Here is a 20,226-nt window from a genome sequence, read left to right as displayed (position 1 = left end):
CCACTACTCTTGTTGAGTTCTCAACTCCAAGAGAATACAGGAAGTTTCATTTATGGTGGTGTCCATTTTGGATTTTTGGTTTTTGATAAAGTGTTCGTGGTCAGTTCGAGGAAATTCGTGAAGATTTTTTTGTCTTCAAGGGTATGTTTGCTCCTTCCCTAATTATTCTTAAAAGTATGTTGTAGTTTTATTATAATGTATAGTTTGATTGTTCTATAAATTTGTGATTTTGTGAAAATTGTACAACTGGGATGATCTCCTTCTATTGTGAACCGGTTCTTTCACTAGGGAAGTGGGAAAAGCTCAAGAAAGGGAACTTCTGTGGGTGAACTATGAGTGGTCTTATTTTCAAGTGTTTTGGTTGTACCTATATACATATATGTTATGATATATATATGTATGGTTTGGTAAGGTTGGCATGATCAGTAAATGTGTCTTCTCGAATTTAAATTACTGATTTTTCGTTTTTTTATGTGAATAACTGTGTAACTTTTCTTTTGCTTGATAACATGCTTTTAAGGATTTGTCTGAAAATTGGAATTGTACCCTGGGTAAATCTTAGCATGTCTTGAGCACGTCTAACGGGATTTTATTGACATATGCACATTCGGAGAGCCATATTGGGTACTGGGAGTGTTTCCTCTCACTTTCGTCTTGGATTGGACTTGATTACCTGGAAAATACATGATCATGCCAGTATTACCTCGGCTATCAGGCTGGGGTGGTTATGTCTTATTTCTTGACATTGTTTATGATTGTTGCTTGTGAAATTATTTCAAAACGAATTATAAAAAGAAAAACTTAGTTTCTTTAAAGTCTTATCACTCACTGAGTTTCTAGCTCACATTTTTCAATGTTTTGTTTTCCCCCAGGTAATGGAAGAGGACATTCGTGGAGTGTCGCTCGAGGTTAGGATCTACCACTCTAGTGGTACAAAACCCTAGATCCTACTATAATAGAAAGTTATTAGGCTTCAGAAAGAATCACAGATATGTTTATAAACCTACTTAATATAGATAGTTGTAATCAAATTAACTTAAAATTAGACACATTTGTATTATAAGAATTATCTAATATACAGGGGTGAGTGGACAGTAGATATCACAAAAGGGTGGTGTCTACCATCTTCACGCCTCCTTTTGGGCTTGAGTAAGAACAGAAGGGGGTGTGACACTATCATTGTCTATTAATGATAGATAATGATAGACTTGACAAATCAAATACAAAGATAATGACAAAATCAAACAAAAAGATAATGACAACATCAAACACAAAGATAATGACAAGGATAGACAAGCTACAGTGATAGACTTCTATCACTATCTATCAATATAAAAAGTCAAAGACAAACCTTTCCTTCCCTTTCTTTTTCTAGTATCTCATTTTCGACTTCAATCTACAATGAAAAGCAATTTTTAGTAAATATATGGTTATATTTAAATAAAATAAAATACCACATAGCAAAGACTTATCCCACTTAAATATTTTTGCTGCATAATCGACCATTCTATCAATATCATCATTTTCTTCCAAGATTTGAAGGCTACAAGATGGAACATTATTTTCTTCAAAACTTTCTTCATGCTCTTTTCCTTGTTATTGTGGAAGATTTTGGAATGAAAATCTATCCTCTAGGCCTTTCATACTTGTTTTTAACAGTCTTATGATTTCTTGTTGACCTTGGTTTCAAGCAACAAGTTATCAGTATCTATTATAATTGGACACGGATAAACAATGATAGTAGTTTATTAGTGCCTATCCCAAATAGAGTGTTCTATCACTTTGTTTATCAGTTGTCCTCCGATTGTCTAACATTGTCATTCTAAGATAGACTATGATAGAACACAAGCATAGTTTACCATTGATAGACATTAATAGTAGTCTATCACTATCTATTAATGATAGACAGTAATAGAATAGTATCATTGTCTATCACAGTTGGACACTGATAGACTATGTTAGTGTTAGACAATGATAGTATCCTATCACTTTATCTATCACTTAGGGTTCGATTGTCTATCATTGCCATTCTTAGATATGCAATGATAATTATCTATCAATTTTTATCACTGATAGACAAAGTTAGAATGACATTATATATGAGCAACTAGGTATCAACAATAACATTATATAACAAGCAACTATCAGTATCTATCATAATCAAACGGATTAGTTGCAAGAATATTATATAAGAAGCAACTACAATTGATGAACATTACAATTTTATTTTGCAATTCAATTAGCAGTGAAGATAATGATAGTTGTCTATCATTGTCTATTACTTATAGACACCGATAAAATACTATCAGTGTCTATCACTTTATATTAGTAATAGACAGTGATCGACATCTATTACTGCCTTGATAGAGCACAATTATGTATACAAAATATCTATAAGTGATAGACAGTGATAGTCTATCACAAGTTTATAATTATACCTTTGCTTTTATGTTCTTCTTCCTCGACTTTTCAGATTTTTTTTTCATTTGCTTAATGATTCATCTTTGATTGTTTTTCTTTTTTATTGCTTACCATATATTTACAAAAATTAGGTTTAATAACTATTATTAGAAGTGTTCAAATAACCCGACAACTCAAACAATACAGATTCTTGGATTGGGTTGGGTTGAATGATTCTATTTTTATTGAGTTGGATTGGGTTGTGGGTTGGCTAAAAAAGAATTTGGGTTGACCCAACCTAACTTGAATATATATATATATATATATATATATATATATAATATATATATATATATATATATATATATATATATATATATATTATTATTTATTTATTTATAAATGTATATATATTTATAAATGTATGTATTCCTCTTCGTTTGAAGTTTGATTACTTTGTATTAATTAATTTGTGAATTTTTAATATTTTTCTTTTAAAATCGTTATGATATTTGTTTTTATTTAAAATTTGCAATAAATATCATAGATATTTAGTATTTAGAATTCGAATTTTATGAGATTTTAGTTATTAGTCATATGTTATAAAATAAATTTACATATTTTTTTATTAAAAATAAAAAATAAGTTATAACCCGACAACTCACCCCAATCCAACCTGAATTTTAAGGGTTGGGTTGGGTTGAAAACTTCATTTGGGTCATTTTTGTCAATCCAATCAATCCGAATTTTTTGGTTACTACAAAAAAAACACCCTCAACCCAATCCAAATATACCTCTATCTATAATTAGGGTTGAGCATGATGAACCGAAAAATTGAGTCGATCAAACAGAAGTCTGGACGTTTGGAAAATTTCCAAATTAGAAAATTTAAAAATTAAAGAATAAAACCAACCAAACCAACCAACCGACCAAAACAACATAAGCTTCACTATAATTTAAATGATTAGTAATTACCTTGATGTGTTTATTGATGTAGTCACTTATAGATTTTAATCGTTCGACAGATACTATCGAAGAGAAATAAATGAGAATAACGGACGAAGTGGAGAAAAAAAAAGTTGTAGTAGTGGAAGAAGAAGAAGATGAAGCAAGCAGCAGAAACAGAGGAAGAAGAAGAAGATGAAGCACAAGCAGTAGCAACAGAAGAAGAAGATCGAAGAAGAAGAATATAACAAATAATGAAACTGACGTTCGTTGGGGAAGAAAATGAAGAAGCACGCGATTTTGATTTTGTTTCAGTCGAGCGATTAATCGGTTGTCTCAGGTCTGGAATTAGTTGGGTAATAGGGCTTGGGTTGTGTGGGCTTTCTTGGTATTTTACCTGATTTTTAGCTGGGCTATCTAAATTTGTTTTAAGTTTTGTATAGTGTGTAAATATTTTCAACCCTATTTCTATATTTGAAAAAGCCCCTTAAAATATCTAAACGGGCACCATAATTTTTTTTTAAAAAAAAATATTTAGAAAAACAAAAGTATAAGGCAAATTATATTTATTTTTCCCCAGCCAATGTCTATTTGGTTCTTAAAATTTTCAGAATAGTCAATTTAATAGATTTCAAAAATAGTTTTAAATAGCCCTAAAACTATATTGACCATTCAACTTCGCTAATGGAATTATGATTTGCCAGTTAATTGGTGCTATAGGAAAGACCACTTTGAATGGCGCAAAAAATGTGTCACTAAAAGTTGAAAAATGGCGTTACAAGTATTAGTAACGCCTAAGCACATGTTGTTGTAGCTGCCACAGTAGCTACATAGTTGATAGTTTTAGTAACGTATTCTTCGTGTGCCGCTAAAACGTGACTTTTACTGACGCATGCACTTTACTAAAACCACACCTTATGCGTTGCTAATGGTAATAAAAAGTGGTATTGCATTGTTGTCTCTAAAATAATTTTTAAAGGAAAATGTTTAATTTTCAAATGTTTAATTTCGAAAATAAGTCATTTTGAAAAAAAATTTCACAACTATTCAAAATAGTTTTTAAAGTGTATTTTAACTAGTTTTTAAGATTGTTTTCAAATAAAGGAAAATAAACCAACTTATTTATAAATATAGTAAAATATTACTATTTACCCGTAATAGACTGCGATAGACATCTATAGCAGTAATCTATTAGTGTCAGTTATAGATGTCTATTACGGTCTATCGCGATCTATCACTACTAGAAAGTAATATTTTGCTATATTTGTAAGTATTTTCAATAATTTTATCAATTAAAATAATAACTCTAATTTTTATCAAAGAGTTTAAATAAAAATGATTTTTTTAAAAAAACATTTTTCCTTCCCATGAGTTCAAATAGATCCTTAATCGTAGAAAAAAAAAGCTAATTATGATCATGATGAACGACAACAACGACAACATAAATCGCTGATTTAGAGAAAATAGGATGGGAGGAAAAAAAAATGCTCCATCACAAATATATATAGGAAGTCAGCAAAATACAGTAAGCCAAACATCATAATTTGTTAGTCAATTAACAACTAACATAGTTTTAGGGATCATTTATAACTATTTTTTAAATTTTTTGATATTAAAGTGTCCACTTTAAAATTACACTAGGATAAAAAAAAAAATAAAAACTTATGTCATCCTATAATTTATTATAAATCATAAGATATTGTATACATTTTAACATAAAATATATCCATAAATTAATTAATTATGATTTATTTTTAATTCGTAGGTAATTTATGTTTTATAGATATTTTATATAAACAAATTTTGTGAATCCTTGTTTAAATTGAAATCATATTTCTAAATTTACTACCAAAGTTAAACTATAATTCAGTATATACTGAATTCTTGTTTTCAAAATTTTGTTCATATATAACCAACATAATAAAGCCTAAAGTTTCCAAAGTATCTTTTTAAGTTCATAAAGTGGTAATAATGATCCCAACTTTTAGGTGTGTATTTATGTGTGCATAATACAAGGAAAAAAATTTTATGCAGTCCGAGGTATTGTGCTATGTGTCCAAAATAATTTTTAATTTTTCTTTTTAAGAAAAGAAAAGAGAAGTATAAGGATAGGCTGCATCATTCCCCTATATATACCGAAGTGAGTCTTCCGGCTTCAACTGACCCCTGCTAATTGCCATGAATTCGCTTTTGTCGTTCCTCTTCCTCTCCCTCTGCAGCTCTGCACTTTCTACACCATATAATGCAATTTTCAACTTTGGCGATTCTCTTAGTGATACCGGAAACTTCCTCCGTTCCGGTGCCCTCTCATTTCCAGTCATCGGCAAGCTCCCCTACGGCGAAACCTTCTTCAGACACGCCACCGGCCGCTGCTCTGACGGTCGTTTGGTTATCGATTTCATTGGTAATCTTAATTTCACTCATTTTCTAGTTTTTATTTGAGGAGAAGATCAATTACTGTACAAGCATTGTTTAACTTGTATGTGGGTTTCTAGCGGAGGCATTTGGGTTGCCGCATTTGCCGCCGTATCTGGGTCTGAAACAGGGCCAAAAATTCAGCGGCGGAGTGAATTTTGCGGTGGCTGGAGCCACAGCGTTGGGCGCGGATTTCTTCTATAAAAGGAAAATTGGAACCATACTGTGGACAAACCATTCGCTTACTGTACAACTCGGTTGGTTTAGAAAGCTCAAGTCCTCTCTTTGCACTTCCGCACAAGGTAATGTGTTCTTCATTTTTTATTTTCTTTTTGAGAAAAATATTAGAAAAAAGTGGATTCAGCTATCCATTTTTGGACATTGTTCCTTATAATTGATTTAATTGATATTTATTGTTGTTGGATTATGTTAAGAGTGTGAGAAATACATGAAGAAATCGCTATTTATGGTGGGAGAGATCGGTGGAAACGATTATAACTACGCCTATTTTGTTGGTGGAAGTATTAACGAAATTCAATCTTATGTCCCACTCGTAGTTGAGGCAATTACTACAGCCACCGCAGTAAGTCATTTCCGACTTTACAGTTGTTTCCCCTCACACCTACCATTAATTTGCATTGCATCTTCTATTTGTTTATTGTACAACACTATTATTATTATATAATTGATCCTAATTAATGAAAATATTCATCAACTAAATCATTTAACTTTTAATATTTTTTTATATGACAAATATCTATTATACACCAAAATTGAAGGTCTAGAGATACATATTAAAGTTCAAAGAACTCTTATACACAAACTTTAAAGTTTATAGACTAAAATCTCGTGGTTTAACTTCTTTTTTTTTTTTTCTATTTGATGGTGTTAAGATTATTCGTAATTAGTTAGAAACTCTTTGATGCACCTGAATATTTTTATCGCCAATAACTTTTTTAGTACAACATAATATAAGAGTAAGGGAAATGTAACAATATGGATTTGAACTCTTTGAAGGATAATCTTTTTATTATATTTATATAATACATTTTCAATCCTCAAATAATGATAGGACCCAAACAATATAACAACAACTCAGTAGGATCTCCTCCAAGACAATCAACCAAATAATTGTTCTTTAAAACACTACAAATAAATCACCAAATAATTACCAAGCAATCAACTAATAATGGACCACAATAAATCATAAAGATTCTGGAAGACTAAAAGCAAAAATCACACACGAATTATACATAGAAAACCTCTTGGATGTGAAGAGTAAAAACTACGGAACTTGTGAGGAGCCCACCCTTGTCAACTTCTCTTATTATGATAAAATTGAGGGAAAAGAATCCAAGTCAGTCATACGGAAGTTCACTACCCACCAATACTTTCATACATAAAAGATGAACAATTGAGAAATAAAAAATAATGAAAATCATCCAGTTTTATAAGTTCTGTTGGCAACAATTACAGACAAACCATAGCACTAAACAACAATTCAACCATTCATAATGAGACCCTATGTATCGAAACAGGATGACTAAATTTCAGCACAATCCAACGATTCAAACGTCTGGAATCGACAACTTTGTGGAAGTTGTCATTGAAAAACCGAACTACTGTTTTTCTCTTCGTTTTTCTACCTTTTTTTTCACTCTTTTTTTCTTTAAGTCATCCTCATGTCACATAAAAGAAAATCTAGGGCCTTCAAGATGGGCCAACCTAAAAAATTAGCCCCAACTAGGCTCATAAAACACAAGTTTAAATTAAAGTTTTGCTTGTACAACAAGTGGGCTAGACACCCACAACAATCTCCCCCTCCAGCCTAACACGGGGAAGACTCAATTAGATCCATGATCACTTGAACCTCATCTTGACAAGATTACTACAAAGCCCAATCTTGCTTCTTGGAACTACCTTAGTTAACGTATATGCACTATTATTGTCAATATGGAATTTCTTCAGATTCAATCTCTTCTCTTCAATTACATCTCATAGCCAATCATATTTAATATCAATGTGTATAGTACGAGTATGATACATTAGATTCTTGCTCAAATATATAGCACTCTGACTATCACAAAATATAACATACTCACCTTGCTTCAAACCCAACTCTTGAAGGAATCTTTTAAGCCATAACATCTCCTTGCTTGCTTCCACTGCTGTAATATACTCTACCTCAGTTGTTGAAAATGCTACGCATTTTTGTAGCTAGGATTTCCATGAGATGGCTCCTTTGAAAATGTAAATACATAACCTAAGGTAGACTTTTTGTTATCAAGATCACCTATCATGCCTATATCAGTATATCTTTCAAGCATAGGTTTCCACCTCCATGTCATAAACTCAATTTAGAAGTGCCCTACAAGTATCTGAAGATCCACTTCACTACTTCCCAGTGAGCCTTACCTGGGTTGGATAGAAAACAACTCACTAGACTAACTGCATGTGTAATATCAGGTCTAGTACACACCATAGCATACATCAAAGAACCAACAGTAGAAGAGTAAGGAATAGATGACATAACTTCTTTCTCTTTCTCTGCTATAGGGCAAGCTCTCTTACTTAGCTTAAAGTGAGTTGTCAGCGGTGTACTAACAGGCTTAACATGCTTCATATTGAACATTTCCAACACCCATTCAATATACTTTTCCTAGGATAACCACAATTTCCCAACTTTCCTATCGCGAGCAATCTCTATACCTAAGATTTGCTTTGCAAGACCTAAATCTTTCATGTCAAATGACTTGGACAAGTCTTTCTTCAAATTTTGAATCATATCTATATCTTGTCCAACTATTAACATATCATCTACATATTAAAAAAGAATGATGAAGTTGTCTGCAGGAAACTTTCTAAAATACACACAAGAATCGGTTGTAGTTCATTTATAATCATTGCTTATCATAAATGAATCAAATTTCTCGTACCACTACCTTGGTGCCTGTCTAAGCCCATAAAGACTCTTCTTCAACTTGCAAACAAGTTTATCTCTCCCTTTTTCTTCAAGCTCCATGTATATCTCTTCATCCAAGTCACCATGTAAAAAGGCAGTTTTTACATCAAGTTGCTCTATCTCAAAATCAAGACTTGTTGCTAATCCTAACACTGCTCTGATAGATGTCATTTTGACCACTGGAGAGAAGATATCATCAAAGTCAATGCCTTTTTTCTGATTGCATCCCTTAACAACTAATTTGGCTTTGTACATCCCTATCTTCTCACCATCTTTCCTGTACTTGAAAACTCATTTGTTTTTCAATATTTTCTTGCCCTTTAGAGGCTTCACTAGCTTATAGGTTTCATTCTTTTCCAGAGAATTTATCTCCTTCTCCATTGCATCGAGTCATTGGTCTTTTTCATAATGTGACAAAATCTCTTGATAGTTCTCTAGCTCTCCATGTTCACTAACTAGAATGAACTCTAAGCTTGGATACCTTGTTAAAGGTTTACGCACTCTAGTGGACTTTCGAGCCTCAGTATCCTCCATTTGAGGAATAGATTGCTCCCACTACTTATGAACTTCTCCATGAATCACTTCCTCATATGAATCTTTCTCATGAATTTCTTCATTGGATGAAGACTCATTAAGATCATCATCATCAATATGATCTGGTACATTACCATCAGGTTGTATCTCACCAACATCATCATATACATCATCAACATTCTCATATGTCGGCTGAACAACAGAAGGAGTAGAAGTAGAATCATTAATAGTATCAAAATACAACTCTGAAGTAGAAGTGTACCTTGTACTAAGAAGATCTACACCTTTCTCGTGCTCAAAGAATACTACATCGTTGCTTTTCACTACCTTTTTCTTTTCTGGATCGTAGAGCTTATAACCATACTCTTCATCCCCATACCCAACAAAAACACATGGATTGGTCTTCAAATCAAGTTTTGATCTCTGTTCCTTAGGCACATGCATGTATGCCTTGTTGCCAAAGACTCTGAGATGTAAATAAATGGGATCATGTCCCTTTCATGCTCTTTCTGGAATGTCTAGACCAAAAGGAATTGATGGAGATCAATTAATCAAATACATGACACATTGCACTGCTTCACCCCAAAATGTCTTAGGAAGATCAGACATTCTAAGCATACTTCTCACCTTTTCCATAATGGTTCTATTCATCCTCTCAGCAACTCCACTATATCGTGGTGTGTCAGGCTCTATCTTCTCATGTCCAATACCATGTTATGAACAATAATACTTGAACTCATTCGAAGTATATTCACCACCATTGTCAGATCAAAGACACTTCAATTTTCTCTCGATCTCCCTTTCTATCATGACACAAAACTTCCTAAAGATCTTGAATACTTGGCTTTTTGTCTTCAACATATATACCTAAGTTCTTCAAGTAGCATCATCAATAAAAGTGACAAAATATTTATTATCACCAAGTGAATCCACCTCAATTGGCCCACAAATATCAAAATGTATTAACTCCAATTTTCCTTGCCTTCTAGTGGACTTCCCAGAAAAGAAAATTCTAGTTGCTTACCTACCAAACAATGATCACAAGGTTCAAGAGAAAATGTTTTATCAATAAGGATAAGATATTTACCTATCAACAATTTAGTCCTCTTGTCATTCATAAGCCCTAACTTTTTATGCTACAAATTTGAAGAATTCTTTTCTTCTACTACATTCAACTCAAAAGATTATATGCTCAAGTTTGTTTTATACCAAGAGCAACACAACTCACCTCGAGCAACTATTATTGAACCCTTCGACAATCTCCACTTACCATCACAAAAGGCATGCAAAAATCCTTATTGATCAAGGACATTTGCAAACATGAAGTTAAGGCATAAATCAGGAATATGAAGCACATTCTTTAATGTAAGCGTGCACCTAACATTTGTCTTCACACGAATATCACCTAACCCTGCTAGTTGAGCTCTTGTTTCCTATCTTCACACTACCAAAGTCACAAGATTGATAGTTCATGAAATACTCTCTTTTGGAAACACAATGGTATGAAGCACCCGAATCTACCACTCACTCCGTGTTTAAACTTTCTACATGATGACACTCACTGGTTTCACAAATCAATGTGACAATATTATCACTCTGATAAATAATTGTTACGGTATTTTTATCATCTTCCTCCTTTTGTGAGTCTTGCTTTTTACTTTGTTCTTTCTTCCAACGATAGCAAAACTTTTTTTATATGGCCAGACTTGTTATAGTAATGACATGTCCTAGTATCTTTGTCTCTAGACTTGGACCTCCATTTTAAGTTACTAAGGTCTTTAGGTCATTTACTCTTATTTCTTCCACGATTCTCAACAACAAGAGCATGTGAATTATCAACTCCCATCTCATTTCTTCTTATCTCTTCATTGAACATGATTTGTTTGATAACATCCAAAGACAAAACATCTTTTGGAGTAGAGTTACTAATAGTCACAACCAAGGTTTCCCAACTGTCCGACAAAGAACTCAACAAGAACAAAGCCTGCAATTCATCATCAAAATCAATCAACTTATTAATAATGTCCTGAAAGTCACTCAAGTGCTCAGAAACAAACTTCCCGCCCTTCAATTTCAAATTAACAAGTTGCTTGATTAAAGAAGTTTTGTTATGTGCGGTCTTCTTTTCATAAATGCCTTCTAATTTCTTCCACAACTCATATGGGTCGGACTCCTTAGACACATGGTTGAAAATGCTAATATCAACTCACTACCTATAAGTCGCCAAAGTTTTTCTCTTTAACTTTCCATTATTTTTTTCTTCCATTTTCTTTGGTTTTGTAGGTTTAGAAATTGTTTCATCTGCTTTTGTGGTTGTTTCAATTTGATCAAATAAATCTTTGCAATATAACAAATCCTCCATCACAGGTCTCCAGAGGGAATAATTGATTGATGTCAATTTTATCATCGAACTACCTCCACCATTACTAGTAGATTCCATAACGATGATTAAATCAAAACTCGCTTTGATACCAACTGACAGAACCCAAACAATATAACAACAACGCACTAGGATCTCCTCCAAGACAATCAACCAGATAATTGTTCTCCAAAACACCACAAATAAATCACCAAATAATTACCAAGAAATCAACCAACAACGGACAACAATAAACCATAAAAATTCTGGAAGACTAAAAGCAAAAAGCACATACGAATTATACGTGGAAAACATCTTCGATGTGAAGAGTAAAAACCACGGGACTTGTGAGGAGTCCAATCTTGTCAAATTGAGGGATAAAGAATCCAAATCAGATATACAAAAGTTCATTACCCACCAATATATTTATTAACACTTGATAGATAAAAAAGAATGAAAATCACCTAGTTTTATGGCAGTGATCACAGACAAACCAGAGCTCCAAACAAGATGACCAAATTTCAACACAATCCAATAGTTCAAACTTCGACAATCAACAACTTTGTGGAAGCTGTCATTGAAAAATTGAACTGTTGTCTTTCTCTCCGATTTTCTACCTATTTTTTTCACTCCTTTTTCCCTTAAGTCATTCTCATGTCATATAAAAGAAAACCTCGGACTTTCAAAATAGGTCAATTAAAAAAATTAGCCTCATTCACAAAACACAAATTTAAAATAAAATCTTATTTGTACAATAAGTGGACTGGACAACCATAACAAATAATACGGAAACCTAGGTGCAGGACGGTCTGTGAGTATTTTTGCAGTCCAAACACGTGGCAAAATATCACCTACCCATGTTTTATCAGTTTTTTATTTAAAAAATGTCTATTGCACCATTGACATCAGATCACGTTAGTTTTTTTTTAAAAAAATCCTAAACAAAAAATCTTTTCAGCGCGTTTTTTTTTTTCTCTTCCCCGTTTCCCCATTTTTTTTTTAAATCTCTTTTCTTTATTCCAATGTATTTTATCTTTCCAGATTTTTCTTGATTTTTGTTTTTTTTTTCTTATTTTTTCTTGGCAATTTTTTTTGCGAAAATAATCAACAAAGGCCAACAGAAATTATTAGTTCAGGTTTTTGTAAGGTATTCAAATTTTCTTTTCAGATTGTTAATTCATGAATAACCCAAAATTACTTTTTCAATTAATTGTACACCTAGTTACACATAATTGTATATTGTAGGCATTATTTTCTTCCTTAATACTATCAATTATACAGTTATATAGTTTTACTATACAAAATCCGTAGCAACTATTCAAAAGCTAATTCAATTGGCCAATACTCTCTGAAAGAATTTAGAGATTAGAATCCACCCCTTGTGAACTACAAGCCGACTTGTCAATTAAAAATGTAAGACTTAAAATAATAATGTAACAAAAGAATCACTACTGAAATATTATGTTATATAATTATATCTAATTGTCTCATTTAAAATTATTCAAAATAAACTTGAACAAAATACATTAATGATCTAAGTCATCAATCTGTAACGGATTAGATTTTTGTTAGCAATTACTAATGTTTCCAAAAAAAAAAAAACCCATTAACAAATAGTCTCTATAAATGTGACTATTATGTTTTGAATAGGAAGTTAACCAAAAGTAATTGAGTGAATAATATATTGTTTTGCGTATCAATATAATTAATAAAATTTTTATTGGATTTTATTGATTTCGTTATTTAAAAGAATATGAAAAGAAAAATAAGAGAAAAATACAAAAAGCAAGAAAAATCTAGAAAGTTAAAAAAAGTTGGAATAGAAAATTGGAACCAGAGGCGGATTTAGTATGGGCTCAAGGGAGCTCGAGCTCTCCCTCAATTTTATGCTTAGTTTGCCATGTTGTCGGGTTGCAAAGATACACAACTCAACATGCATTAAATTTTCCTCATATTATCTATGCTTAGTTCTTAAACATTTTAGTTGTGAGTGTCTTTGCAAACGAATCATCAATGTTGTGCTCTAAGGCTATCTATTTGACGATTACGTCTCTTCCTTGCATTATCTCTCTGGTTCATCAATTCTTTGACCGTTTGTTGACCAAGAGAGTTGATATGATTGTTATATTAACATAAAATAATAAAGGAAATACAGGAAATATAGAGCTTTGCTCCGATCATACTGTACCAATAATATAACAAAAAATAATTTTTCCTTAAAAAAAATAAACTTATAAAGGCGTAAAATTATAGTGGTGCATTTCTATTGGTGCAAGGCACCGAGTTTTTCCGAATAATATTGATTTATGTAAGATTTTGAATTTGGGGCAGGCGTTGATAGAGGAAGGAGCGGTGGAGTTGGTGGTACCGGGAAATTTGCCGATTGGCTGCTCCGCCGTGTACTTAACTCTGTTTCAGAGCCCAAACAGAGCAGATTACGATGAACATGGATGTTTGAAGGCATTCAACGATTTCGCCAAATATCACAACAATCATCTTAAACGAGCCGTACACGCCCTCAGAACCAAATATCCCTTCGCCAGAATCGTGTATGCCGACTATTACGGTGCCACGATTCCATTAGTCCACGCTCCTAAACATCACGGTAAGTTTGTTTAATCCAAAGCCAATGCTGATTCCTCAATAAATCGATCAACAGACGATAAAAGAGAGGATATTATTGCAGGGTTTTACGAGGGGCCTCTAAAAGCGTGCTGCGGAGGAGGAGGGCCGTACAATTTCAATAACTCGGCAAGGTGTGGGCACATCGGATCAAAGGCATGTGAAAATCCTGGGTCGTATGTGAACTGGGATGGGATACACTTGACAGAGGCTGCTTATAGCTTCATTGCCAAGGCTTTGCTTCATGCCCTTCCTCCTCTTGTTACCTAGAGAAAACTTGGCCTTAAATTTGCTTAATTAACAGAGTTATTTTGGAAAAGTAGACAAGCTGGACATGCATGTAGGCCTTGAAAATGTTTCCGATTGCATTCAATATCTCAATTAAAGAGATTTGAGTTTGTACCATAATAAAATCGGATTACACTTATTTTGTGTCGTTATATCCTTGTAAAGATATTGATATTAATGACAGTTTAAAAAAATCTAGTAATTAAACTTTTAATAACAATATTAATTCTCAACAATAAAACTTTGTAGACATTTTATAAACTGTCACTGTGAAAATCCTCAAATTAGCTTATTATTGTAGTGTTATGACTATTGATGACAATAATAAAATGTCAAAAAAGATATATAATGACATTTTTTTTGTCAAGAATATATAAGCGATAACACTTTATTGTCAAAAATATTTGAATCAAGATAAATACTTTAGGTTGACAAATGTTTTCTCACCACATATTGTTATTCTCACAAAATTTCGTATTTATAACATTTTTATATTGTTAGTAAAATACATATCTTGATAGTTTGTTGTTTTTTTAACCTTGTCATTACACATGATGTACATCATCAACTAGTCTTATTTTGACAAAAACAAATAAGTACAAACATAAATTAGAACCTTCATATATAACAATAAAGTTGATAACGTTTTTACAAAGAAACTAAGTACAGACAAACTAATAACCAAATTTGGTAAACTTTTTACAAAGAAACTAAATACAACAAGGTATTGTTACATGTGACTATATTAAGTTTTGTCACTTACCAAACTTCAATTACTTACTTGGTAGCTTCACCACTTCAGTTGGTTCGTGCAAGACCTAGTAAAAACACAACATTCATTTTAGAAGTCAACTCAATGCATCAACGTCAACGACAATCATAATAAATCTATTTAGCTTGTAACTTTGAAGAACTAACAACAACCAAAGAGAATTCTAATTTGACTAACAAATAAACCAATATTTTTAATTGCAACAAAACGTTTAAATTCAAGAAGCATCCGTGATACAAATTTTGGAATGAAGTGATTTATAAAGTCAAAAGAATTCACTCACTTCATTATTTCAATTTAGTCATGAAAGACATGAATAGTCATGAAGGAGAATAGTCACAACTAAACACATAGTAGCAACGAAACACATGAATAGTCATGAAGGCTGTTAAATCTCAACAAAAAATTAAGTTTTAAATGTCAAATAGAAGGAGAAAGAACTTTCAATTGGCCATTGAATATACAAATTAAATTTACGCACAAATGAATAATAATCCAATACTTATGATTGAACCATCAACGCGAAAAGATTTCCTTAGAGCAAAACAATACTTCATAAGAATAATTATCAAAACATTATCGCAGGTAACTAAGAAGTCTTCAAAGTAATTTTGGTTGCAAAATTAGAAGACTTGAACTATATACGATATATATTTTTGGATTCTACATGTGAATGATTTTTAGAATATTAGATTCATCTGGTTTAATTTGCTCATTTGCTAATTGTGAAATTTAATTTGTAGTCGAGTTCAAAAGGTAAATTTCGTAAGTTGTTTAAAGTTTATATGGCATGTAGGATTAGTAAACACATAATTTTGGTATAATTTTAATATTTTTCAATTTTATCCCTTTTTATGACATTTAAGAAGGGGTAATTTTTCATTTACTGGGAGGCTATTTAAAGCCTTGTCTGTAGGTTGTTCAGAAGTTTAAGTTTTACGATGAATTGAATTTAGTCTTTGAGTTTCTTTTTTCGAGAGCTTCTTCAATTTTTACAATTTATGTGTTGAGTTGCTTGCCAAGAATATTCATGTGGGATTGATCATCCTATTTGTGGAGTATTTGAATCTTAGGGCAATGAACTTGTTCATGTTTCAAGATATTTGACTTATAGCAATCCATGTCTAACCTAATCCTTAAGGTTGAAAACAAGTTGATTTGAGCGTTTTAGTGATTGAGAATTAAGGGTTCTCATCCCAAAAGAGTTTTCATATCAATGTCCAAAGTGATCAAGAAACTAAGATGAAAAATTATTCAATGATTATGGCATTCATAATAACTAATAGATCATGAAGTTTAAAAAAATTTGCAACCATCCTAAATAATCATGAAATATAGATTTGATATATTTTTTTTATTCTCTCATACATCATGTAACACCCAGGCTTCCACAAGATTCCATGAATTGAAGGATGAACTCATACTTGAAACCTTGGAGGTGAAATTTTGGCTAAGTGTTTGAACTATACTTTAGAGGAAGAATCAGTATTTAGAAAAATTTCTAAGTGTTGGAAGCATGTGGTTGACTTAGGAGTAAAGTATGTGTTGGACTAGAAGAGAAGAGGAGAAAAAAAGTTTGGTCAAGTATTGAAGAGAAAAGATGGGGTACAAAAGTTGGAAGCATAGTTAAGCATTTAGAAGGGATAAATGTGCTTAAACACATAGGGAAAAGATGAATCATGCGTTGGAGCCTTGGAAGTGAGGGTTGAACGCATTGTTGGAGCTAATGTCCTAAATCGAGTGTATCTTGTAGTTTGTAAAGACAAATTATATATTTAATAAAATATGAGGTATTTTAGAAAATGTTTAGACTGCATTAAATCAATCCAATAAACTAAGATTCAAGATTATTTTATGAAACTTAAACATGTATGTGGAGACATACAAGTGGATCACGTTTAAGTGATAACCTAAACGACTTGTAGTAGATGGATAAGATTAGATACCTTATCTTGGTGACACTACGAATACGGCCTGCCTTGTAGATTCTACAATTTTTTACAATTTTTGTAAAGTGCTACAAATGATTTAATCCTAATCGTTCATGTGGAGACATGCGAGCGGGAGTATTCTATACAAAGAGTTTGTATAAAACCGGATCGCGAAATGAATAGTCTCTATATAACACCATTGCTAGAAGAGACTTACATTTCACTAGGATGACCATAGGTGACTTGACCTTAATTCTGAGTGAATTGTAAACTCCTATCTATGAGGACAATCCTTTGATTTATATGGGTGGGAGTGGCCTTGTTAGCTGACTCAACAAGCCTAATATTTTGGGGACTTGTCCGAGTAGGGAGCTGAGAATACAACTATATAAGATGGAATTTACTCCTTTCCCGACCTTAGGGAAAGTAGATAAATTGTTCATTTAGCTGATTCTGGGTTTTGAACATTGAAGCCTTAACCTTTCACTGGCTCAAGAGATGTTAGTCTATAGTTGGATTATAAACTATTTGTTCATTAGAGGGATGGTATTTAAAAAGTTAGATGTAATTACAAGGGAAAAACAATATTTTGACCCACTTATTGTTATAAGCAATTTGTGAAGAGTCAACTTACTACTATCGGTCTTTAATAGAGTGATCGGTAATTAATGAAAATTGATTAATTTAATTAAAGAGTTTAATTAATTAATCTTATATCATTGAAGGTTCTAATTTGTAGGTCCATAAGGTCCCTTTGTTAGCTCACTAAAGATATACAAGAGCAATGATTTGAATTGTTCAAATCAATTGTATATTAATGAGATTAATATAATATGGTTAATTATAGAGGTGATCTATAATTAAGAGAGAAAAATATTTGAATAAGATTCAAATATTAAAGAGATATATACGTATAAATATGTGATGATTATATGTTGATTAATTATATATTAAATATGATTTAATATAGTCGTTTAATTGATTAATTAATAGTTAGTTAATTAATTGATTAATTTTTTAGAAGTAGAGATAAATAAACATGTGATGTTTATTTATTAATTAATTAATTATATAAGTTAAATTGGATTTAATATATATGGATATGTAATTATTGGACTAATTAATTAAATAAAAGTTATTTAATTAAATTGGAACTACCATGTTTGTGACACATTGAATTGGGAATTCTGAATCCTAGTCTTCTAGTATCCAATTCTTGGGATCCTAGAGAATAACAAGGTTTCACTTACGATGGTGTCCCTTGATTATTGAAGAGACGTTCTGGAGAAGACGCAAAGGGAATCGTGAATAATTTGGGAATCTACAAAGGTAAGGTTTAGTTCTTCCCTCTTTTCTTCTCTTAAATGCATGCTAATCTTAATTGTTTATCCTACACCATATTTTTTTTCTTATGTAAAATCGAAAACAAAATTGTTAGGCAATCAAACGCTTTCGTTTGGGATTCGATCCCTTCACGCATAGCCACTGGAGAAGTGGAAATGTGACTAAGTTTTTAGACTATGCTTTGGAAGGAGTTTGGAGACTTAGGAAAACCTCTAAGTGGTGAAACTAGGCATGCAAAAGTTGGGGTGTAAGTTGAAAGTCTGGTATATTAAGAAGTATGAATTTTTTACTAAGTGTTGAAAATAAGAAGTTCAACTCGTAGCATAGTCGAGTAGAACCCTAAAAGCACTATGTTGAACGTATGCTAGATCAAGAAAGGACCACCTTAGATACATGCTTGAGCCAACCTAGACGATTAGGGTTGAGTTGAACGCATAGTGTGTCTGGAGTGAGAATTTGGTTAATTTTTGGACAACTCATTAGACACACACCCTAGTAGAGGCATGTTGGATGCATAGAGGATGGAAGATGGAGTGGTTGGATGCATGCCTTGAGGAAAGGGCACAATTGGATGCATATATATATATATATATATATATATATATATATATATATATATATACAACTTTCCTTAATCCTTGTTAAATTTCAAAACCCCAAATAAATATAAAAAGAATTTCCTTTTATTTTCCTTAATATCCAAATCTATTTGGATTTCGATAAACATATACACTTATTTATATTTCATAACTCTTTCTAAACCCAACATAAAATTAATCTCCCAAATTTTAAATTGCAAATATCTCTCAATAATTTAAATCCTTTCAAAATTTCAAATCCCAACAAATATCAATGTAATCAAATTCCAAGATCCATTTTAAATCCCAAAATTCAAATCTTCTCCAAAATAAAATCCAAAAGTAAAACCGAACCAATCATAATAACTCAATTGTCTAAATTTTGACTTGGAAAAGTTTAAAATTAAACGACATAAAAATCCAATAATTGAAGAAAATTAAATTGAATTTAACTCGGGATGTTACAGAGTTTTTTAAGCTAAGTATAGGATTGGTATGACAACCTTAGAAGGTGTGAATACGGTTTATTAAGAATAATTAATTTTTTTTTTGATAATGTAGACTCTATTAAGCAAATTATCAACCAACTTGTTGTTAGAAATTAAGTTAAAAAATTATTTTATGGAAATATTTCAACTCAAAAGTAATCAAGAAATTAATAATAATACTTTAAGGTGCCCTTATTTTGATTTTAATAACAAGATTGGTAATATTCTAAAAGAAAAAACAATATGGTAATAGATATAGAAATTTAATAACTATCAATCAAAATAAGTCAAAATGAGCCATTAATTTCAAGATGAGGTGAAATTAATTTCAAACAATAAAATATAATAAAAATTAATTACAAAATTAAATAATAGAGAGATAAGAAACTGATACCATAAATTTTATAGAGGTAATTGTTGTCAGAAGTCTTAAATATAGAATGTACTTCATTGAGTTTAAAAACTAATGAATAAAGAGAATATTCTTTGTTACTACAGTAAGTCCTAGTTGTTTGATGTAATATAAGTTTTGATTCTTTTTTTTTTTTATCGGATTGGCTCATGCTAGAAATGGGTTTGTCCCTCTCA

General features: G+C 31.6%; 1 protein-coding gene across 1 annotated transcript; it reads left to right on the top strand.

Moving 5' to 3' along the window:
- The first annotated feature begins 5,376 nt into the window (after positions 1–5,376).
- LOC120073730 (GDSL esterase/lipase At5g45910) lies at positions 5,377–14,677 on the top strand. Its single transcript, XM_039026544.2, has 5 exons — positions 5,377–5,749; positions 5,841–6,062; positions 6,195–6,343; positions 13,947–14,220; positions 14,302–14,677. Exons 1-5 carry the CDS (start codon positions 5,524–5,526, stop codon positions 14,505–14,507), a joined length of 1,077 nt encoding a protein of 358 aa, XP_038882472.1. The 5' UTR covers positions 5,377–5,523; the 3' UTR covers positions 14,508–14,677.
- Positions 14,678–20,226: the final 5,549 nt, after the last annotated feature.

The sequence above is a fragment of the Benincasa hispida genome, chromosome 3, assembly GCF_027475165.1.
Source record: "Benincasa hispida cultivar pf3 chromosome 3, pf3_genome.v1.1, whole genome shotgun sequence".
NCBI lineage: Eukaryota > Viridiplantae > Streptophyta > Magnoliopsida > Cucurbitales > Cucurbitaceae > Benincasa > Benincasa hispida.
This window is presented reverse-complemented; position numbering and strand designations above follow the sequence as displayed.